This window comes from Microtus ochrogaster, assembly GCF_000317375.1.
Source record: "Microtus ochrogaster isolate Prairie Vole_2 chromosome 14 unlocalized genomic scaffold, MicOch1.0 chr14_random_3, whole genome shotgun sequence".
In the NCBI taxonomy this organism is placed as follows: domain Eukaryota; kingdom Metazoa; phylum Chordata; class Mammalia; order Rodentia; family Cricetidae; genus Microtus; species Microtus ochrogaster.
The window spans coordinates 1254227-1278415 of record NW_004949098.1 but is presented as its reverse complement, the minus strand read 5'-3'; the positions used below and the strand labels follow the sequence as shown (position 1 = coordinate 1278415).

The 24189-nt window shown below is 43.8% G+C and overlaps 1 protein-coding gene across 1 annotated transcript in view; it reads left to right on the top strand.

The window, feature by feature from the left end:
- Tacr1 (tachykinin receptor 1) overlaps nucleotides 1–24189 on the top strand; it is a 179919-nt gene that overhangs the window by 79927 nt on the left and 75803 nt on the right. Inside the window, exon 2 of the mRNA XM_005364701.2 lies at nucleotides 16994–17188. Within this exon, the coding sequence (XP_005364758.1) occupies nucleotides 16994–17188 (195 nt within the window). The remainder of the gene's footprint in view (nucleotides 1–16993; nucleotides 17189–24189) is intronic.

Here is a 24189-nt window from a genome sequence, read left to right as displayed (position 1 = left end):
TTGTCTTTCTGTGTCTGGGTTACCTCATTCAAAATGATGTTTTCTAGCTCCATTCATTTGCCTGCAAATTTCAAGATGTCATTATTTTTTCTGCTGTGTAGTACTCCATTGTGTAAATATACCACATTTTCCTTATCCATTCTTCAATCGAGGGGCATTTAGGTTGTTTCCAGGTTTTGGCTATGACAAACAATGCTGCTATGAACATGGTTGAGCACATGTCCTTGTGGCACTATTGAGCATCCTTTGAGTATATACCCAAAAGAGGTATTGTTGGGTCTTGAGGAAGGTTGTTTCATAATTTTCTGAGAAATCGCTACACTGACATCCAAAGAGGCTGTACCAGCTTGCATTCCCACCAGCAATGCAGGAGTGTTCCTTTTACCCCACAACCTCTCCAGCATAAGTTATCATCAGTGATTTTGATCTTGGCCATTCTTACAGGTGTAAAATGAAATCTCAGAGTTGTTTTGATTTGCATTTCTCTTATGGCTAAGAATGTTGAACATTTCCTTAAGCGTCTTTCAGCCATTTTAGATTCCTCTGTTGAGAGTTCTCTGTTTAGGTTTGTATTCCATTTTCTCATTGGATTATTTGTTCTTTTGACGACCAATTTCTTGAGTTTTCTTTGCATATTTTGGAGATCAGACCTCTGTCTGGTGTGGGGTTGTTGAAGATATATATATATATTTAATATATATTAATATATTAATAATTATATATATTATTATAATATATTAATTATATTATATATATATATATATTGTTTACAGTGTTCTGTCTGCATGTATGCCTGCAGGCCAGAAGAGGGCACCAGATTTCACTGCCAATGGTTGTAAGCCACCACATGGTTGCTGGGAATTGAACTCAGGACCTTTGGAAGAACAATCAGTGCTCTTAACCTCTGAGCCATCTCTCCAGTCCCAAGATCTTTTTTCTGTAGGCTGTTGCTTTGTCTTGTTGATTGTGTCCTTTGCTTTACAGAAGCTTTTCGATGGGAAACACTTGTAATCCCAGACCCGGGGAAGCAGACAGGCAGAGCCCTGGAATTCATTGGCTAGACAGCCCAGTCTAGTTGGTGAGCCAGTGAGAAACCCTGTCTCAGCAAAACAGGATGGATTTTGGTGCCTGAAGAATGACACCTAAGGGTTTTCTCACCAGCCTGCACACACACAGCTTCAAGACAATCCTCTCCCATGCATTCAGCACAGTTTCCCCCCTGTTCTTTCTAGTACAGAATTCTCAAACCATACTTGACTTCAAGCACAGCTTGGCTTCATCCTTGAGCTTTTGTATACTTCATTGGACCTCGGGGCCCTTCTTTTTATTTTATTTTATTTTATTTTATTATTTTATTTTATTTGTCCCGTGAGGGAGCTGTATTAGACAACACTAAATCCACCTTCCCATGCTAGCAGCCTACCTAGCACCATAGACACACGAACCTAATCCCTAGTTCAAGTTGCTTCTAGAGTTAGCCACTGGTCCAGCATCTTCTCCTTGAAGTCCAGGCTGAGAGAACACATAAAGCAATGGTTAGAATAGCCTTCTCCTCTGAGGCCCAGGTGTTGGGCAGCGTAAGCAGCCCAGACACCCTGGGAGTCCACTGGGCCTTTTGCTTTTTCCAGTTCACCTTTGGCTCTCTTTTAAACTCTCTGTGTATCAGCTCAGCACAGATTGTCTTCCCATCTGTCTTTCCTGAGCCTGGTGTCTGGTGAGATTCATACAGATGCCTCCTGAGGCAATGATGGGCCTTGATAATCATCACCAAGGTGCCGTGGTTAGGCTCTGTGGTGGCTGACGTTCATTGATTAGGTTTTGGACTCGCTGTGGAAACACGCTGCACCCCTTACTGTGCAGCCTTCTTGCTGCTTTGAAAAAGCCGCATAACCAAAAGTGACTCGTGGAAGCTAGCGTGCATTTTAGTGGATCGTTTCAGTGCCGCCATGGTGGAGGGTGGGGAAGGCAGAGCAGCAGGCGCTGGATCTGGAAGCTGAGAGATCGCATCTTCGGTCCCAAGCAGGTAGTAGAGAAAGTTACCTGGAAGTGGAGTGAAGAAGTTCCCCAAAGACGAACTTCCTCCAGCAAGGCGTTCTAGCTACATCTGAAGGTTCCATAACTCCCCCACAAACAACACCACCAACTGGGGACTGAATGTTCAAATACGGGAGCCTCTGAGGGACATTTCTCTTTCAAACCACTACACACACATCTAGGTATCTCCAGAAGTGTGGTTGCAAATCTGATGAGAGATGATGAGAGAGAGAGAGAGAGAGAGAGAGAGAGAGAGAGAGAGAGAGAGAGGGAGGGAGGGAGGGAAGGAGGGGGAGCAAGCTGGGCTGGTGTTCATTTCTCTGCCTCTTGACTGAGGACAGACTGCTGCAAAGGTGTCCCATGCCCCTGCTTAACACTCCATCCCTTCTCTGTGTGGTGGACTGGACCTTCAAATGGCAAACCAAAATAAACCCTTCCCTGAGTTGCCTTTGTCAAGTGTGGTGACGTAGCTGCAGAAAAAAAATGACTAATACAGGCTCCGTGTTGGTGGAAGTCAGGGCCTACATTGAGAGAGATCACAAGGGTGTTTGAGGTGATTGCCTTTTGAGACTATACCTGCTGGCTGGTCCTCCTCTTCCTCTGCTTCCTGCCCACCATGAAGCGAGCAGCCTCTCTCACACACTCACACCATCAATGATGTTTTTCCTCCTCATGGGTCCAGACTCATCATATCAAAGACTGTAGCCTGAGGCTCTGAACCCAGGAGCAAAACTAAGTCATTCTTCCTTTAAGATACATCAGGTATTTTTGTCATGGTGACTGTAAAACTAGCAGAGGTGGAGAAGTTAGAGCGCTTGTTGGGCGCCCGATGCCTGTGATGGAAATGAGCAGACTGTTAGGAATTCTGGGTGAGAGACGCCATCAGGTAGAGCAGGGTGGAGATGCGCCTTGCAAGAACAGAGAGGATTTTCTCCAGCTCTGCCTCCCTCCCACTTACACAGGGCTCTTCTCGGAACTCCTCCCCTGTAAGGAAATGAGGATGCAGGTTGTCCAGCAGCTCACATCTGCATGGATAGGACAGTCAGAGTGCTGCTGGGTTCTTCCTGACCCTGGCAGCTTGTCAGTGAGGTCTGTTTGTCTGGCCCAGTGAGAAGTGCCAGAGTCAGCTTGTCCTGGGTTAAACCTGATGGGGACACACTGAGCAGTGAGTACTAAGCCATGGGAGGTACCACCCCTGTCTCCAGAGGGGGCATCTGAGGAACAGGGCAGGAAGGTCCACAGAGGGCTATACAGATGACAGCGTGGACCTTAGGGGCCTGGGCTGTGCCCTACCAGGTGGTGTGCCTGGGCTTCTGTCCACAGGCTCGTGGCACACCTGTCCCAGCCTTCCTCCTGCTGCTTCTCCCTTGGGAAGGTACTTTTCTCTGTGATGGCAACACTCCCACCATAAGCATTTCAATCTCTGACAACATCTCACTGGCTCCTCGTCTCATAACTTTGGACTCAGGAACATCTCCCAACCTCGGGCAGAAAGATGATCTTCAAAGAGCACAAAAAGGACCCTGAGTGGGCAGAGGAGGATGCAAAGGCAGAGGGGGTGTCTTCTTCCATGTGGAGGCCAGGTCCTCATTCCACTAAAGAGCTAGTCAGACATTGGGACCCCGTTCTCAGCTCTGACACCAGGTTCAACAATTATTCTGTTGAATCATCTCACTGGGCAATGGGGGATGAGTAACACTACTTTAATTTATTTTTTCCCCATGAAATACTATTTAGGCTGTAATTGAGTACTTCCATCCTTGGCAGGAGCTATTAAGCTGACGCCACTGCCTCCTCGGCATTTCGCATCTTCGGGCATCTGGCCCAGGATCCAGCCAGTCGCACGGTGGTTCGAGTGTCTGGTGTCCTGTGTGCTCTGGGTTTAAGCTGGGCACCAAGGCTCTGGGTAGCAGTTTTGTGACCAGTGGACAGACAAGCACACAGATGCAAAGTCTACGTGAGCGCACACTGTCTGCACCGTGCACCTGACCCATCTGTTAGCCTGAAGAGTTTTAACTCACTATGCCCAGTAAATAACGGCAGCCCTCATTTCAGGAGGCAAAACAAACCACGATTCAGAGTCACCACTTTAAGAGAGATTAAGTGGGGTTTGGAAAAGCAAGAGCACAAGGAGAAGCAAAAGCCATGTCCCATGTCAGGAGCGGCCCTGGAAGAGAAAAATCATAGCTTTATTCAGGCGGAAGGGATTCAAGGATCAAAGCCTTAGACCAGGAAAGCCCTTCCCTCAGAAGTGAGCCTAGGCACTGGGTGGTCAGCAAACAGAGAACTATGAAATCTTTATAGAAAATATTCCTTTTTTCTTGATGCTCCATGTATTTACTCCTTAATCTAGCACTTTTCATATCCTCTGAAGACTAGTGTTCTCTATGGACAACCACGCTCCCAGGCTCACAGACCTTGCCATCCCTCGCCAACCCTGCTTACTTGTTTTTCAGTCTGACACGAGCAAGAAAAAAAGTCAGAAGCCAGTTTCTTTGCCTGCAGCTTGCCGCCTGCTTGACAGAAGACAAGAACTGCTACATCTATCTTCTGGTAGCCACTGCGGCCTGTCTCCACTCTGGCCAGCTACCAGAGAGCTTCAGAAGATGTAATGTTTGAAAGGCATCCATCAGGGCTGGGACTCAAGGGAGATGATACTGGATAAAACTTTATTAAGAGTTATTAACCCTATGGGCTTACAGAAGACTGACAGACACATGAAAGGGGCCCTCATGAGAGTACAGGCTCACAAAGCAGGGACTAGGTCCCTTCTTAGAGACCCCAGAGGAAGACTGCATGTAGTCAAGATGTCTTTGATTCCTGGGCCATAGGAGGCTGGGAGAGAGTTCCAGGGAAGGAAGAGAGACACATTTAGTTGAGGTGTACTTTTTGTGTGGGTGACAGTTGCCATGGGCAGCCTTCTGATGCCAGACAATTTGAAGTCTGCATATTTCTAGGAAGTAAAAATAGCCCAAATTTGAACCTCGGAACCCATATTTAAAAATATAGACATGGAACCAACAACCAGGGAGCCTACATGGGACAGACCTCTACATATATGTGACAATCATGTGGCTTGGTCTGCTGTGGGACTCCTAATAATGGAAGCAGAGGCTGGCCCTTGGGAACCTATTTCTCATACTGGATTGCCTTGACCAGCCTAAATACAGGGGGAGATGCCTACTCTTACCAAACTTGATATGCCATGGGAGGCCTGCTCCTTTCTGAACAGAATCAAAAGAGGATTGGACTTGGGGGTGGGGGTAGGGGAGAAGGTAAGGAGAAGGAATGGAAAGAGAGAAGGGAAGGGAAACTTGGGTAGGAATGTAAAATAAATCAATTAATTATGTTTTTAATGTAAAAACTAAAAAGGACAAACATGCTAGCAAGGACTTGTAATCCCCAGTACTGGGGAAGTGGACTTAAGTAGGTCCCTGTAACTCCCTGGCAAGTCTACTCAGTAAGCTCCAGGCCACTGAAAGTCTGTCTGAAACAAACAAAACAAAAGTGGACAGCTCCTAAGAAGACACCATAACCAAGGTTTCCCTCTGCCCATCACATCCATTCTCACACACATGGGTTGCACCCACACATATGTGTGCCCCCTCACTCACATGCACCAGAAGTATGTCACATGCTGCTTTCCATAGACATCCATCCTAATCACCTTTCCAGGTCAAATTCCTGTATCATCTCCACTGGGATGCTTCTCTGAATGCCCTGTGGGTACTCACACGGCCTCCTGTCTATACTGGCTGCTGCTTCTCACATGCCGTAACTCTCCATAGCAGGCAGTAACTCATGTGGCCATCATCATGTGTGTGTTCATGTGTGCGGATGTGTCTGCAAGAAACAGCCAACCCTACAGAACACAGGCGTCCTGAGCTCTGCCCTGACACACAGAAGGGGGTTAATTAAGTAAGACTCACTGAGTGAAATCAATGGAAAAATCAGTCCAGGGAGAAGTACAGCTGTCTGTGTGCAAAGAAAGATGTGCCGCTTGACAGGGAGAATGAGAGTCCTGGATCATTCTCGATTAAAAGCAGAGCTCTGCAGCCAGCTGCCAAGTCCAGCTTCAGCCCCACCACCCCTTGGTAGACGAGCTGATTTTACCCACGTCTCAGTTACCTCATCTGGCAAATGAGATTCTGACGTTCGCCTTCCTCGGGTTTGGTGGGTGATAGATAAGTCAACATGAAGAAAACGGGTAAAATTAAACATGGCATTTTCCACGCGTGCTGAATGCTAGCTAAGAGATACTCTTCAAGACTTGTGTGCAGGGGAGATTTTCCTCTCCTTTTGAAATTTATGGGTTGACATTATACTAGACAACAGGAAGAAAAATGTAAGGACAACGGAGATCCCTGAAAAAGTAGTGCACTAGGTGTCTTGATGCGTGCTCTTGAAGGTAATGAAAATGCTGAATTAGACACCATGAAATATCACCTTATAGTCATTCATCTCCTTGGAAGTGTGTAAAGAATGCTTGGGTTGAGAGCTAAGGGAAGGCACTCTGTGATGTGGATTAGAGCAAGAACGTGAGTGTGTTGTCCTGAGTGTTTGACCTTGATCATGACCTTGTTTGGAAGTGCTAAGACAAAAGACAAAACCTAGGGCTTGCCTGCAAAGGGTTGTTGAAAATACAGTCTCTCAAAGGCAGGAGTTGGATGATTCTACTTACGGCCAACAAGAGTCAGAAAGCCATTGGCTTACCTGTCCAATGACTACAGAGAAAATGTCCCATCTCTAATCTTAGTGCGCAAGTCAAGAGGGAAAAGACAATCACCTCTCCTGAGAGTCTGTAATGGAAAGAGGGTTCTCACGTAAGGGTACAGCCAAGCATGATGAGAAGGCAAAATGATCAAAATTACAGAAAGGAAACAGCAATAGTTAAAATGCAGAAGCTCAGTAGCAAAGTCAATTACTACATCCTGAAGACAATCTGTGAACTAAAAGGTTAATCCCAAAATTATCCAAATGTAGAAAAGACATCAAAAAGTGCAGCACAAGACATCTCTTGTCTCATGTGGCTGGAGAGATGGCTCAGCAGTTAAAAGAATTGGCTGTTCTTTCAAAGGACTAGGGTTTGGTTCCTAACATCTACATGGTGGCTACAATCATCTATTAGCTCCAGTTTCAGGGGATCCTATGTACTCTTCTGGTCTCCATAGGCACTGAATGTCCGCAGTGCACAAACACACAAGCTGGAAAATCCTCATATGTATAAAATAATATAAAATAAGAAATAATTATTTCTTAAATTTAAGAGATAAAACTAAGGGTATAAAACTAAGTTGTCTTAGTAGAGAAGTCATCTCCATATTCTTTTTTGAATATTTTATCAAGTTTAAACACTGCAAAACTCCATGGTTTTTCAATTCATACCACTCTATGATGAACAGAGCCTAAATTATTTACTGAAACATGGAGCTATATTGAAAAATTCTTCTCAATGGTCAAAATAGTTCTGGAAGCTTAAAACTAAGTTCTGCACACCACAAGGCTTTGTAGAGACAGATTTGAATACATCTTACCATGCTTGCATTCAAAAGTCATCATTTGTGGGGATGGAGAGATGGCTCATGGTTAAGAGCACTGACTGCTACTCATGCAGAGGACCTGGGCTCAGTTACAATTGGAGACTGTTCCCAATTCCAATAACTCTAGCTCCAGGGGCACCTGCTGCCCTCTTCTGGCCTCTCCAAGCACGGAGTGCATGTGGTACATATACACACGCTGAGAGACACACATATAACATAAAAATAAATCTTCAGGAAGACATAACTTATCAAAGCATTCAGAATTCAATGTTTTAGGGTTCTTCATTAAAAACATTTTAATTAAGGATCTTCAGCTAATTTTAAAGAACATACACCCACAATCAATTTTATGACTTGAGTTAATTCACAGAATGTTGTCAAAGGCTCAAAAACATTTGAAGTGTTAGCTGAGTCAGACATTTGTATTCACCAAATAAAATATATCACAAAAATAAATTAGTTCAGTTACTCTGAACACCAACACATTTTTTTGTAAATTTCAATGCCATAACTTCTATTTCAATTGGCAGAACACCAGCTTGTTTTGACCCAGTTGCAAATTATATAAACCACCTAGTGACATCAAAGTTTTTTTATGTTCCAGGCTTTCTTAATTTAGTAAAAACAATATTTTTAACACACTGTATTCATCATCAGAAAAACAAATTACTTTGTCTTCATTGCTTAAGATTGAATCAATGGCATGCACAATATCAGCCAACAGTTTCACCTTCCAAAAACTTTGAATCCAAGAATTAATTGGATTAAAAGAGAACTGAAGCATCATTGAAATGAGCTAATTCTCTATTTGAAAAATCAGATGACCCCAATATAAAATTAGAATCATTTAGTTATTTGGCAAGTTCTTCTGCTAACTGAGCCAATGGAGTAATAGCTATGACCTGACCTTTTGTACATACAACAAGAAAATTGAAATTGAAAAAGACTAAAATTAATTATTTCATCTAGTGAAAACTGTGTTTCTCAGGTATGGAGGCAAATGCTCGCCGTCCTGTAGATGACCAGTATCTCAGGTTTTTTAGGAACAATTAGCCCTAACAAGACAACAAGGCCCCACTGCACAGCACTCCAGCCACACACACACCTGCTCTCCTGCTTCAACTTTCTGAGTGCTGGATGCACAGGTTTGGGCTGCCATGACTACCTGCATGGCTGGGAAGATGGTTCAGTCAGAGAGGTGCTGTTGTACAAACAGGAGGATCCAAGTTCAATCCCAAGAACCCACAGAAAAAGCCAGGTGTGTTGGCTCAAGTTTGTAATCCCCGAAATGAGGAGGTGGAGATGAGTGAGTGCCTGATACCCACTGTCGGATGCTAAGCAGAATCCATGGGCCACAAGTTTCATGAAGTATGCCATCTTGTTTCCAAAACAAGCTTCCAAGGTGGGGAGCTCCTGAAAAGGGGCATCTGAGGTTGACTTCTGGTCTCCGCTGTGCCCCTTTCACTCTCCTAACCTATTAGCTTTTGGTGCCAATCTGCTTCTTCAGCCAGTTCACACACCTTGGCTCGTACACTTCCTGCAGTAATATTTTGGCTTCTCGGAAGCAAAAACTCTCACTGTTTGGTGTCTCTTGCACATTCATTGGAAACTTTAAAAAGTACAGATCCAGTGTTTGCTTTCATTTACCTATAATACTATTGTCAAAAAAAACCACTTTGTTTTAACAAGAAAGTACTATGAGTCAATCAATCAATCGTAGATTTACACGGAATAATAAAACATAAAACTGTGTAAGGGTAGCAAATCAATATCCTCTCCACATCGGTTCATCGGCATGCTCACTATACTGATAATTTCCCAGGTTTTTCACTGGCCTGGGGACTTAGGAGCATTCAAGGCTGCAGCCATAGAATGTGATCTTTTCTAACTGATCAGAGAGGTAGTTCAATACTCTGACAGTGATAGGAGCCCCCAAAGCACAGTGCCAACAGGTGAGAAACACCCTAGATATTATCTTTTCTCCATTACCAGGTTTCTGCTAAATCAAGATGTCTTCTTCCCCAAATAGTAATTAAAATGCCGAAGAAATAGAATTCAGGGTTCTACCTTTGCTTTTTTTTTGCCTGTGGAGCTAAAGGGACCCTACTGATTCTCAAATAAAGTTTCTATACATAAAACCTCTTGGACCTGGCCCAGTTCTTCTACTCAACTTCAGTTCCAAGTCCCAAAGCGGAAGTGCCACCAAGAAACAGAGTGTGTCCAGGTGGTGTCCCCTGTGGGCTTGAAGGATATGACCCAGGCAGCAGCTTCTGTGTGAAACATACCAGTATCCCCAGCGGCAGATCCATGACTCAAGTATGAATCCCCAAGGGAAAAAAAAAGCAGTTATCAGAGATGCAATGGGCCAGCAGGTTGACTGACAAGGGGCGATTTCTGTCTCCACTCTGATTCTCTTTTTTCGGTGTGTTTTCTTGCTGTATATTGGTGTTGGCTTCATAGAGGAAACTCTTTCAAGTGCATCATACACTTTGATCTTATCCACCCTTTTCCTCTCCCATCCCCTAGTCTCCTCCCTTCTTTGGTGTCCCTTCTGCTTTCCTGTCGTGTGTGTGTGTGTGTGTGTGTGTGTGGTTTTGTTGCCTATGAGAGTATTAGGGGCTCAGAAAATGGCTCAGTAGGTAAAGTGCTTGCTTCATAAACATGAGAACCTGAGTTTAGATCCCCAACAACCACATACAAAAGCCAGGTGCAGGCGCACACCTCTGTAATCCCAGTGCTGAGGTGGAAGTGGTAGAAACACAGATCCCCAGGGCTCACAAGTCAGACAGTCTATGCAAAATGCTGAGCTCTATTCAGAGAGACTGTCTCCAAAACTAAGGTGGGGAAAAATAAAGATGGTATCAGAAGTGAAGCTTAGGACTTATATATGTATGCAATTGCACTTGCACATGCACATGTGCACATACACACATGTGTGCACAAACACACACACACCACAGGTGCACACATAAAACTTTTAGGATCCTCAAATGAAAGAACACATGTTATCTTTGTCTTTTAGCATCTAACTCAATCTCTGGTAGTTTTCAATTTTCCATTAAATGACATAATTTTATTTCTTCTTTACTAATGGAGAAAACTTCATTTGGTATATATAGCATGTTTTAGTTCTCCAGTGGCTGATGCATGCTGATTCCAGAACTTGGCTGTTGTGAGCAGTTCAGGAATAAACACATGTATGCAGGTCTCTGGTGTGTTCACTTAGGTAGGCATGTCCACCGTGCAGCTGTGTGGACCACATGCTTCCCAGCATAGCTATGAATGCCTCCCAGTACACTCATAGGTAAACATTACGTAACAATATCAAAAGTTTGGACACCTCCAACCTCGAATCTTTTAGGGGTGTACCAAGAAGTGGTTTACCTGGGTTACAGGGTAGTTCAGCTTGCAAATTTTTTGACAAACATCCTTAGTGGTTTCCACAGTGACTGGACAATTTACTCATGCATTCCCACAGCAATGAAGATAGTCTCATATTTCCAGTTCTCGGGGCCAAAAACAAAGCCATGGCCAGCCTTTCCATGCTTCCTAAGCTACTCACTCTCAGCTTCAAGACAACTCTAAGGCATGGCATTTATTCTTATCCTATTTTCAACTAATTTATAATGCACACAATAATGTATCATTTTGATGTTTCATACACATATAAGGTATGAGCTTTGTTCTCTTGAATGTATGTGTATGTATGGTGTATATGTGTGTACATGCTTATGCTGATATGTGTGCAGGGGGTATATCCATGGAGGCCAGACATCAATGTTGAGTGTCTTCTTCAATCATTCCGCACTTTATTTTTTGAGACAGAGTCTCTCTGAGATGAGATCGCCCTGGTTTGGCTAGCTAGGCTGGCTAGGCAATGAGCTCTAGGAATCTGCCTATCTCCACTGCCCCGGCAGATGTGCACAACCATTACCATAGTATTCAGCTTTTTACATCAGTGTGGGGGATCCAGGATCAGATGCTCACATTTGCACAGCAAGTGCTCAGCTAAACCATCTCCTCTGCTCCCAACTTGTCCTATTTTTATTAATTTTTAAGTTATTATGCAGGATAGTGAGTGTCATTGTGACATAGGTTATGCAAAACAATGGGTTTCATACACACAGAAATACAGGATTTCTACTGTGCATTGCCAAGGCTGCTGCTGCCACCATTGGGGCCTGGCCCACCACTGCCAGCAGTGGTTGAAGAAGATTACATTTGGTTTGGTTTTGGACTTCACTGTATTTTCCTAATCAATCACATCCTATTTTAATCTCAGGGGCCTCTATGACCTGAGGGGTCACCTTTTACACTTTCCCAACTAGAACATTCTATCCATCACAGCTTTGGAGCTTACATTCCCAAATAGTTCTTGGAGGAGTTCTTAAGGAAAGGACCCTCAGAGCACAGGCATCCAGCCCTTGGCACTCTGCCCCTTTCAGATTTGCCCCTGTGCTCCAAGAGGAGCTGCTCGCTTGTAGCTGCAGAAAAGACAAGCAAGGGAAACGTCAACTGGTGACCAGGAAAGTTTTATTGATTAGCTAAGGCAAATAGAAAAGTAAGTGAGGTGTGGCCAGTACGAGATTAGTAACCTCTGCAGCATCGAGGATGGTCGCTGAATCCTTCCATGAGAGCAAGGATGATGGGTCCAGGCTGTGAACAGAAGCAGGATCCAGACAGGAAGAGACTGAGATCAAAAGTGTCTTCAACTGAGGTGTCTGTGTTTAGATGGGAAACGAGATTCTGAGTGGTGTCTGGCAGATGACCATCACCTTACTTCCCCATGACAGAATGAACATGTACTGACTTCACTCTGGGCATGCGCTGTCGAAGGTAGAAAATGTTTCTAAAGATGAAGACATGTTTACCTGTTGTTCTAATTCCTCTTACTCATCAGTTTCTGTAAGCTACAAGGCCCCAACCCAACCCAAATCTGTTTTTGCAAATAAAGCTTTATTGGCATACAGTCATATTCAATTGTTTATTTCCTGTCTATGGCTGTTTCAACACCACAAGGACAGTATTGAGTAGTTATGAGAGAAACTGATGGACCCTGAAGCCTGCATTTGCTTTTTGACCTTTATGAAGTTTGCTAGCCCTTGATCTACAAGCATATTCTGAGCCATTGCGCTCTCTGGGCTTATGGGGTTCCTTAAAGGAAGTCTATAGCATGCTGGGAAAGACTGAGGGACTGACACTGGGGGGCTGCAGATGAAGATTACGTCTGCCCAGTGATCTGAGACCAGACTAAGAGGAAGTCAAAAGGACAGAGATGCCGGGGAGAGAATGGAGCTCTTCCATTTGTCCATGGTAAAAATGGGCAGTGCCATACTTCCACAGATTAAAAAGATGTTTCCGTGGGATTTCTTCTCATAAAGCGCTATGACCAGGTTTAGCTAGGAGGTCACTCACAGTTTCAGTAAAAGCCGGCAGACAGGCTTCTGTGAGGCACAGACAACCTGAAGTGGAGAACATAAACCATGCACCGCGCAGCCTCTGGACCCATGCCTCTAGTAGTCTGGTGATTAATGTGCAAACCAGGAAGACATTCAGTTGGCTGCCTTGGAGTCCCGTGAGCATTTAACAGTCACTAAATAGTTATTAAGTGTATTTTCCTAGAGCTTGAAGCACTTGCACAGTGGTATCTTACAATCAAATAAGGAAGAATATTTAAGGGTGGATCCAGATAAATGCACTGCATGTTAGTGGGATGCAACCTGGGCAGGGAAAATCGGGAGGGAAATATCTGTCGTCTATGTAGGCATTATCCAACTGAGACTAGCCGCTGTGCAAAGGAGAAAGGAGTGTGTTACACAACACAAACCACCAGAGAGAAGAAAGGAGAGAGACAGAGACAGAGAAGGAAGAAAAAAGGAGAAAGCGAGAGAAATTTATAAACATTTTTGGATGAATGAAAAAAATCTATTTTTTTAAAGCCAATGTTTGATGCTAACTTGGGGTTTCTACATGTGATTCACTCATTTGTCACCAAAATGGCTCCTGGTCTGAAAGAATGGCACGGTGTTAGCTAAAACGGGCTTCCAAACAGCAGTGTTTGCAGTAATGATAAAATATGGTTTTCTGTCGCCCATTTGGAGGCATGTGGCCAGCACACTGGAGCCATGCCCTCAAAGCATAGTCGTGATCTGTTTTAAGTGGTGCCACCAGTTTCGGCATGGGCGTTGGGACTCGTCTATTCAAACTTGAACATTCACCCTGAGTTGGAAGCTGATTAAAACCTTGCATGTAAGATCATATTAAAAGAGGGTGCTATAATGACCACACACTGCCCTGCGGCCTCCCTCTAGTTCAAAGCCTGGGAGTGCACAGCTGTCAGTGAGGAGAGAGTCTGCACAGGGCTGGGAGAGATGTGACATCTTCATGGCTTCCAGAACAGTTTTGGAGCTGAGGGAGGGGAATCTTGATGAAAGATGCAGGACTTCCTGGGGATTCATGACTTCTTTCTTTGTAAAGTTTTAGATTTGAGTTATTGGGTAGGGGTACATGTGTGTTTGTGCACATGCACGCAGAGGCCAGAGGTCAACCATAATGTCCTTCCTCCAGATCTTTCCTCCTTATTTTCTGAGGTGGAGTCTCTCATTGGATGCTGCAGCCGAAAAGACTCTGCTGACCACACCTCAGAGCGTTGGTATGACAGGTGTGTGCCACCATACCCCCCGCTTAATGTGGCTTCCGAGGATCGTACTCACAAGTCCTCATACTTAGGTGGCAACTGTTTTACCAATGTCCCCAGCCCTCGCATAACATCTTACTGTTTATAGAAAGGCCGGCCTGAGGCATCTTCCCGACACCCAGCCTCCTCACACAGGGTATCGCCAATGTCCTTGTTCTTGCAGCCCAGAAAAGGAAAACCCAGCCCCCAGCGCTGAACACTGATGAAGTCAGAGTCTTAAACATCTGTCCACATCAAACTTAGCCCCAAGAAAGTCAGACCTAAGCCCAACCCAGAAAAGGGAGAAGGCTCCAAGCACTGCCTCTCCTCAGAGCAGGATGTCCTGCTGGCCTAGCCCAAATCCAGTGAGCCTAGGTCACCTACCATTCAGAGGTTTGACTGCCTCTGCAACGCCCCTGAGGGGATGAGGTATAGGACCAATTTCCACCTGAGGTCATTTATCTGCTGTTACAATTTGTAACTTTTTATGAATCTGCCTGCTCTCCGGGGAGAGATGCTCAGACGCTCTTAGCCTTTGGAAGTCAGGGCTGCACTCTGCGTACCAGGTGCCTGGTGAGAACTGTTCAAGCTCATACTGACTGAAATTGCTCTCCTTGCCTGGAGTTCCTCGGAGACCAAACAGTGCAGTAAAACAATTACGCGGGGCTGTGTGGAGCCAGCCGACAGCTGAGCAGATGTTTGCATGTTGCTGAAGTCTGCATCGGGCTTCCATCCCACTGAAACAAGAAATTCCTGACTGCTGGGCAATGTTCAGACCCTGAAGGCTGTGTAAAACGCCATTCCCACTCTTAGGGGAAAGCGTATATTTTAAAGAAGTGGATCCATAACAGGTTACACATGGAAGATCCTTTTCTAAGGGACAGGCAGAGTCGTTGTGTGATACAAAATACAGACTGTCACATCTACTGACCCTCAGATCTCTGTGGCATCTCAGAGACTGTGCGTGGCTTCAATCATGGGAACAGTCTCATTGTGCTGACATATTTTAATCTAGACCACAGGTTTGAGGGGACCCAAGAATGGTTGACCCAGTAAGCCAGTATTTCCTAACCCTCCTAAAGCTGTGACCCTTTAATTAGTTCTTAATGTTGTGGTGACCCCCGAACCATAAATTATTTCATTGCTACTTCATAACTGTAATTTTGCTCCTGTTATGAATCATATTTGAATATCTATGTTTTCCAATGTCTTAGGTGACCCCTCCCCTCAGGTGCAATCCCTCTGAAGTTTGTGTTTTATACTAGGTCTAGGGTTTCCTCGTGAACTCGCACTTCAGCCAACCAGGTGGTAGTTGATGCCATTTCACCAGCTGAGCTCTTCCTGCGCCCTCGGGTCATTACTAAGCTTTTATAATGCCATGTAAGGGCTCTTAAAACTGCTGCAGTCACACTCTGTTAAGGAGGACACCTCCTGAAAATGTACCGGGCTCTTTTCATCATCTATCAAGCATTTGTGTGTGTGCGCAAGCTGCAGGGTCACAAGGCCATGTCACCTCATGGTGCCATCAGAGCAGAATTTTGCAGACTGAGCCTTCTTCTGCATCGCCTAGCTCATTCCTATCAGCATCGTCCCTTAATCTAACAGAACAAAAGAGAGAGTTGGGGATGTAGACCAATGACAGAGCGCTTGCCTGGCAAGAATGAGGTCTTGAGTTCAGTCTCTGATATCAGGAGGGAAAAGGGAACAAATTTTTTTTTTACTTATTTTTATTTAATTAAGTGTATGCATGTGTATATTGTGAGCTTAGGTGCACATGAATGCTATTGCCCGAAGAGATCAGAAGAGGGTATCAGATCCCCTGGAGCTGCAGCAACAGTGAGTTCTGAGCAGCCAGTGTGAGGCCTCGAAACCAAACTCAGGTCATCTGGAAGCTCAGGAAGCACTCTTAACTGCTAAGCTGTCTTTCTAGTCTCAGGGATAAAATTCTTAATGCTAAACGTGCTTACAACATGCCATTTTTCTCATTGTTAAGTCTCTAATGTGCATCTGGCCATCGGATATACACTTCAAACATGGCAATAATGACAACACCTCTTAGAATATTTCTAGATGGGTCACCAATTTTTTTTTAAATCTGACTTTCCTTATGGGCTTTTGGTATTATATATCATAATTCAGAGTTTAAGGATAGACTATTAAAAATAGTTCAGAAAATACTTGTAAGTAATTGTTGGGAGGGGCTGCAGGAGAGATAGCTCAGTCAGTGAGAACTTCCTGTGCTATACGAGGACCTGAGTTGTTTTACAGGGTTGTGTGTGCACATGCGTGCACACAAATGCACACATTACATGGGTGTCCTTCTCTATCTTTCTCATCTGTTTCACTGAGGCAGGGTCTCTCTCTGAACCCAGAGCTCATATCCTGGCCAGGGTGGAAGCCAGCAAACCCCATCAATCCTCTTACCTCTGATCTCCTTGGACCTACAGTAACAGACAAGGTGCTGCACTCTTATAACCCAAACATTTGAGAAGGCAGGGTCAGGAAGATCCCTGGAGCTTGATGCCGGATGGCTTAACTAAATTGGTGAACCTCTGGGTCCAGCGAGAGACCATCTCAAAAGACAGCATGGAGGGCTTCCGAGGAAGGACATTGAGGGTTGCCTTCCGGGCTCTACATATAGACAAACACAAATAATTGGGAACCAATGGATTTCGGCGGGGGGGGGGTTATGGACAGGAAAATCACACCATGACAGAATGCTGTCCTTTCTTCTCTACTGCAGATACATGGCCATTATCCACCCTCTCCAGCCCCGGCTGTCGGCCACTGCTACCAAAGTGGTCATCTTTGTTATCTGGGTCCTGGCTCTCCTGCTGGCGTTTCCCCAGGGCTACTACTCCACCACGGAGACCATGCCCAGCAGAGTCGTGTGTATGATCGAGTGGCCAGAGCATCCCCACAGGACTTACGAGAAAGCGTGAGTAGAGATTGGCTTGCCCTGACTTCTTCCTTCTCCTGTGTTCGTTTATCAATGAAGGTTTCACTTGTGTTTGCCTGCCATTTGTGAGATACAGCCATTGCTATCTGGGGAGGGTACGCCCCCTCCAATACTGTGAGAGTTGTATTAAAAATGTTAAGACCTAGTTCCCATCACATGTTCCTGGACAACAGTGTCCCACAACTTCTTGGGGTGCCCCACCACCACTCTTGATCCTTTTATCTAAGATGCTTCCCTGCCAGCATGTGTGTTTTCTCAATGCCACTGTGCCAGGCACAGTGTACTGGAAGTTGGGACATCTCTACTCCAGTCCTTCTCACCAGTAACCTGCTCCCCACTCCCTCTGATACAACCTCTCTGAGGCGTGTGTTTTACACTACGATTTCTTCATGCAGTTCTCTAGGTAAGTATCAATTCAGATCCTGTCAGGGGTTTACAGTGTGAGAAATGGGGCGTCTCCATCCAGATGTGAGCATGCACAGCTCTTTGGTGTCTAGGGGTTGCAGAGCCCATACAAGCAGGCCAGTTTGTCTTGTAGGAGCGGGAAAGGTCCCAGGCAGGCTTTTTCAAGATGTCTCAGAAATTTTCCCTGGTGCTTCTTGCCCTGGAGCCAACACTGAAATGGTTTATTCTTTACCTCGCTCTGCCCAGTTGAATGGTGATGTGAAATTTATATGAGCATCCATTTTGTAGACTGAGAGCACCTGGATAAAGGAGGGTCTTTTGGAAAACACCCTATAATTCTCCAATTTCAGGATTGCTTTCAAACCAAAAAAAAAAAAAAACACTGATGTTAGAGACAGAACACGTGAGTTTTTAATTATGAATTGCCACTAGCCGTGGGACCACAGGCAGGGATCCCAGAATCTCCTCTTTTCTAAAGTGGAAGAAAATAAAACCCTGTTTCCTGTAAACAAGTGCCATGACTATCAGATGCAATGATGCATATCTCACATTGCGAACTATTAAATGTCAGATAGGACTTATGGACAAATTCATCGGATAGCACCGCAATTGTGTGGCCTTTAAATTTACTAAATGGAAGATAAAACATGGTATTTGTCACGCCACTTAGATCTGAGCGTTCCAAATCCTGCCACACAGCCCCTCTGGTGTGTCTGTTACATGGAACATGGAAATGTGGCTTGCAAGGAAGCAATGTTTAAGATTGAGACAATGACCCACCAGGCTCCAACAATGAGATCTAATCCATCAAGCAGGGGAGGGCTGAGACACTATAACATAAGTCTTTCCATGAAGCTACAGCATGAACAAAGGTCTCAGTGGGACAAAGAGGATGACTCCACCAACTGTACCAGATCCGTGAACATAATCCAGCCAGGTTTCCTCCAGGCAGGGAGGGAAACACCTCAGAGTTTACATTTCTCACTAAAAAGGAAAACAAAACAAAATACTTCAGAAATCTCCACCTACCAAGGTCTGCCCTAAGTTCTCATGATATTCTCGAAGTCGGGTCACTTCCTGCTAGCTTGCTTACAAGACCCCCGCAAGTTCTTTCATCTTACTGCAAAGTTAAAGCCGGGCTCAAAGCAGGCTTCTCTTCCCACACCACTGTGTGGTTTTCACCAATAAGCAGTGATGCTTAGTGGCTTGCTTGTGAACATCTTGGTGGCTTATTTTTATTGATCACCAGAAATTCCCTTCGAGACTTAACGCAATGCACTAGAATCTCCATCTTTCCTAGTTTGGGGAGCTCAGAGGAGGGACTGTGGGTTGTGTGGGTAGGGGTGCTGTCACTGTTTATGTTCCCGTGGTCACCATTAGAGTTTACTTCCGTCACTGTAATAAACACTCTGACCAAAAGAAACTTAGGAAAGTATAGGACTTGTTTGGCTTGTTGAGGCCACAGTCCCTCATTGAGGGAACTCAAGGCAGAAGCCTGAAGCAGAAAGCATAGAGGAACACTGATTGCTGACCCACACTTCGGCTCCCTCTTTGCCAGCTTTCTTTATAGCTCAGGAGCATCTGCCCAGGGAATGGTGCTTCCCACAGTGGGCTGGGCCCTTCCATATCAATTAAAACAATGAGTACATTCCCTTAGAGACAGGCCAACCTGAAAAAGACAATTATTCAATTGTGATTCTTTTTGAATGATTCTAGGTTTTGTCAAATTTCTGATTAATGAATAGCAAGTCCCAAAAAGCATGACTCTGGGTTATGAGAAACTGAGATTATTTACTCAAGAGATATATAACATGTTTATTTCCCAATATGAAGTTTAAAAAAAATCTATTTGCCATTCATGGACACATTGACTTCAATACACACCTCATTCGAGTGCATATCACAGTTTCCACATTAAGGCTATTTTCTGTGTGACAATATCTTCTATAATTTATTATGCAATATTTCCAGAGATTTTAAAATATTTACTTAAACACTTAACTTTATTCTCTTCTTTTAGGACTAATAATTGTCCTTTCCACAGTACAAAATAATCCCAAAGTAGATGCTAGATGGAAACTTTGCTTTGAGGCATTGTGATAATTAAGATGAACATGTTGGCTCCAGTTCAGTGCCAGATCAGCTCCTAGCCTTATCACTTTTAGTTCAGCCATCAGTGGTCAATTCCTTTAAGACTTAAAGTCTGATGGTATGTTTCACATAGATATGTGGGAAGAAGTAAGGATGATGGTTAATCCTAATTGTCAGTTTGACAAGATTCAGGATCACCATGGAAACACATCTCTAGATGTGAGGGTATCTCCAGAAAGGTTTAACTGAGAAAGGAAGACCCAGTCTGAATACGGGAGGCACCATCCCATGGACCAAGACCCAGGACTGGATTAAAAGGAAGAAGCAAGCCCAGCACCAGCATCCATCTCTTTCTGCTTCTTGACTGTGGGTGCAGTGTGACCAGCTGCCTCAGGCTCCTGCCTCCATCCCTTCCCCCCATACTAAGCTGTATACCCTTCCTCCCTTAAGCTGCTTTCTCCCAGGTATTTTGTCACAGCAACAAGACAAGTTAATAACATGAGAAGCAGATGACTCCCATGAAATGCCGAACCCAGGGCCCCGCCTGTGGCAAGGGTCTGCTGAATGCTGACTGCTGATAGAAGCAACATTCATTGGTTCATTGCTGGGGTAGACAGTTCGCTGAGCAGATGCTTAGACCCAACTCCTCTAATAGGTCATTTGTGCCAGCAAATTAATTACATAGAAGCATTGTGCAAAATATCAGAAACACTTTCTGACTACGTGGTGAACTTCAAAAGCTAATCAACATTCAGATTCTTCGATAATACACAAATTCAGTGAAGAACTGTGAAAGACAAACAGCCCAAATGAACTGAGTATTAGACATGCTCATTGCAAAAATGGTTCAGACAGCCAACTGGTCTATCAAGAGGTACCCAACTTAATTCAGGACACTGTAACTATACTTCTTGAATTTGATGGTTGTAGCATCTGTGTTGGCTTAAAAATTGGTCATAGAAACAGATAACATGACTTATTACTTTGGGCCCTGTATATTTTGTATTTTAACCTAAAATTAAATGTGATGCAAATATTCTTATTGATACAAGCTCTTAAGAAGATGTTTTCTTTAGAATGAACCAAAATATTCTACCCAGAATAAGTTGAAGCATTTTCTTGGGAGGTATGGCTTCTGCCTGTGCTGATGCTCCTTACAGGAACTTGCCTCTGAGTCAGTCACATCAGAAGGAACCTCATCTAGTCTCTCATCTACTGGGCCTCTTGCTTTTGCTTCGCTGACTCCTATGAGTCATTTCACCTTGAGTTTTCCCATCCAGCTAAAGAAAGACAAGGCGAATTCTTGTCCTTAAGGGACACATCCTTGCTGGTGCTCTCTTCATGGGTAGGAGACTCTGGACCACAAAACTCTGCAGATGTGAAGACATGCACCTTCCACAAAGCCATTTGCAATCTTATTTAAAGAGGGACATGTTGTGCAGCACAACAGAAGCTTCTTTGTGTCTCCAGTCATGCCTGTCCCATCCTTTACTGACCTGATGTCTTAGTTTGTTTTCTACTGCTGTGATAAAAATCAGGACCGAAGTAAGTTGGGAAGGAAAGGGTTTATTTTGACCTCATGGCTGGCTCAACGTACTCTTTTAGGCCACCCAAAACCACCTGCCTAGGCTCGGTGCCACCCACCATGGAATGAGCATTCTCACATCAACTGTTAATCAAGGAAATACCCTCACAAACTTTCCCATAATCCAATCTAATGAGGGCATTATCTCAACCGAAGGTCCCTTTCTCAGACATCTCTGGTTTATGTCAAGTTGACAAAATCCAACCAGCCTATATACAGATAAATATTCTTCCAGCTGTCTCCTCATTTCTTTTGGGAAAACATATTTATATGAGTCAGCACAAATATAGTCTCCCTCTTACAACACAAACACAACTTATTATGCCCATTATTCTGCATCCTAATTTTTATCTTATCAACATGTCTTGAAATCTTTCTGTGCCGACACACAAAGGGCTTCTCTGCTCTTATTCCAGTGACATAGTTCTGCTCTTTAAATGTACAACACGATTTCCACAGTCATTAATTGGTGGGAATTGGATTGCTCCTAACTATTGGCTATGTCACTGTGAATAACCTTACATCCATCATGTATGGATATCAAAAGTATAAAATACCAAAGTGGAAAGTGCATTTTTAATTTTAATATTTTCTCTCTGTACAGAATTGTGTCAAGGTACATTCTCGCCAGTAGTGTGCGAGAATCTCTGTTCCTCTGCATACCAATGAAGTATATTGTCAAGGTTTTAGAATTTTGCCCAGCTGGTATGGAAATATGGTATCTCGTTAAAGCTAAAATGTATGTCTTATGTCATAAATGAGCTTTCCATAATTTCTTAAAGACTTTCACATACACTTTATAATTGTGTTAAATCATTCCCGGGCCATAAATGATTTCCTATGTCGTTAAGCTTGTCTTTACAACACTATGTGAATATATATGATAAATGATAGAAAGAGATAGACAAATGAATAAGTAGATGATAGAGAGGGAGTACAAATCTAGATAGAGAGATAGACAGATAATTTATTGATAGGTAACTAGATATATTAATGGTTATAGTTAATCAGTAGGTAGCTACATGGTAAATGAATAGATAATAGATGGGCAGGTAGATAAATGAGCTTCAGAGTGGACTGCCTCCAGCTGCAACCCTGGATCCCCCGGGGGGACAGGCTGGGTTTCTTCCACTGCTTTTTGTTGATGTTTATTTACAATCTGCAATAATAGACAATTATGCCAATGCCATAATGTCACAAAATGAGAGCTTGGGCTCACCATGAATACTAATTTGCAATTGAGTCCTGCCTTAATTAGCAACCCAGCAGCTTGTTTGTGGCTGATCTAGCAAGACAGTGGCCTAACCTATAAAGGTGGATTTGATTGACAAGCGTTGAACAAAGATTCCATGTGTGGCCAAAAGTAACTACCAGCTAGAGCAAAAATCAAAGAAAAGATGAGAGAATAAAGAAGAAAAGAAGAGTCTTTGTCTGAAACACTTCCCCTTACTGCTTCTATTAGACAAGAAAAAATGTATAGTAGATTTTTTCAAAGAAAGGTGGCTAAGGCTGATCACTCATGCCTGTGCTGTATAGCTACATGGTGGCAGTGGTCCAGGAGGCACCAGGGCAATGCCCCTAATGACAAGGGAGGTGAATGAACTAATCTTTCTTCATTGAAGGGTCTACCACCACAACTAAGACAAAGTCTGCAATGAGGAAGAAAAGTGAGAAAGACATCCAAAGCAATTTAGGCAGCTAGGGGGGTTCCAATGTCATTAATTAATTTACTAATTCTGGTCATCTGCCATTTCCTGCTAATTACGGTGCTATGTACATAATTTTGTGGTAGCGTTTGAGTAAGACATGTCTAGTCTGGATTCAAGCACTCCCCGTAGCCTTCAAAGGAGGTTATGTGAAAATGTAGTGTCATTATTTACAAATTACCTGGGGCTGCTGTGGAAAGGAAGTGAACACGAATATGTTAGCTAGTATAAATCCACATCTGTGCCAATTTTAGCTGGAGACTACAAACATATGGCGTTGCTGGGGCTGGAGAGATGGCTCAGTAGTTAACAAGAGCACTGGCTGCTCTTGCAGACAACCTGGGTTGGGTTCCCAGCACCCACATCATGACTTAGAATCAACCCTGATTCCAGACCCAGGAGTCTAACGCTGGCCTCCATGGACACTGCATGCACATGGTATGCAGGCAAACACTCAGAGAGATTAAAAATTTTTTCAGCTGTTTTGAAAAGTATGACTTGTCGATATTACAGCATTTTCTCTTCCTTTAAAATCTATTATCGGGAATAAGCTAAAACTTTACATTTATTTTCTTTGTTTCCATTAATAACAGCAATGGGAAATCAATGCTTGGCAAGAAAAGGAAGCAGAAAAGTAAAAGGAAATATTAAAAAATATACCTCTGCAAAACTTTGGGAATTTTCTACTTTTTTGTATTACTTCAAAGAGAGAGAGAGAGGTGTTTGTTTGTTTGTTTGTTTTGTTTGTCAAGCTGTCTTGGGTTTTTGGCCAAGAAACTTATGCATATCTGTGGCTTGGCTATTTGTTTCATCTCTTTCCCCATACTCACTGCATTTTAAACATAGCCCAGAGCCCCTGGATTCATTGAGAAGTTGTTAAACCAAGAAGGAAGAATTCATTGACGCAGTAGGAAAGGTTGGCATGGAATTCAAGACTAGTGGGACACAAGTATTGTGAGGGGAAAGGAGAGCAGCGGAGCCAGGATTAACTGGGAATGGGAATAGGAGGGTAGAGCACAGAAGGAGGTGGAAGGGGGATAGCTAACACTGAGATGGTTTGAAAAGTCACATAGAACTGTAGAAAGAGCTGCGGGCAGGCCTGCTTTTTGTCCCACCCAGCTCCCACATGGCTAGCTTAGCCCCAGAATAATTACACTGAAACTGTATTCATTTAAACACTGCCTGGCCCATTA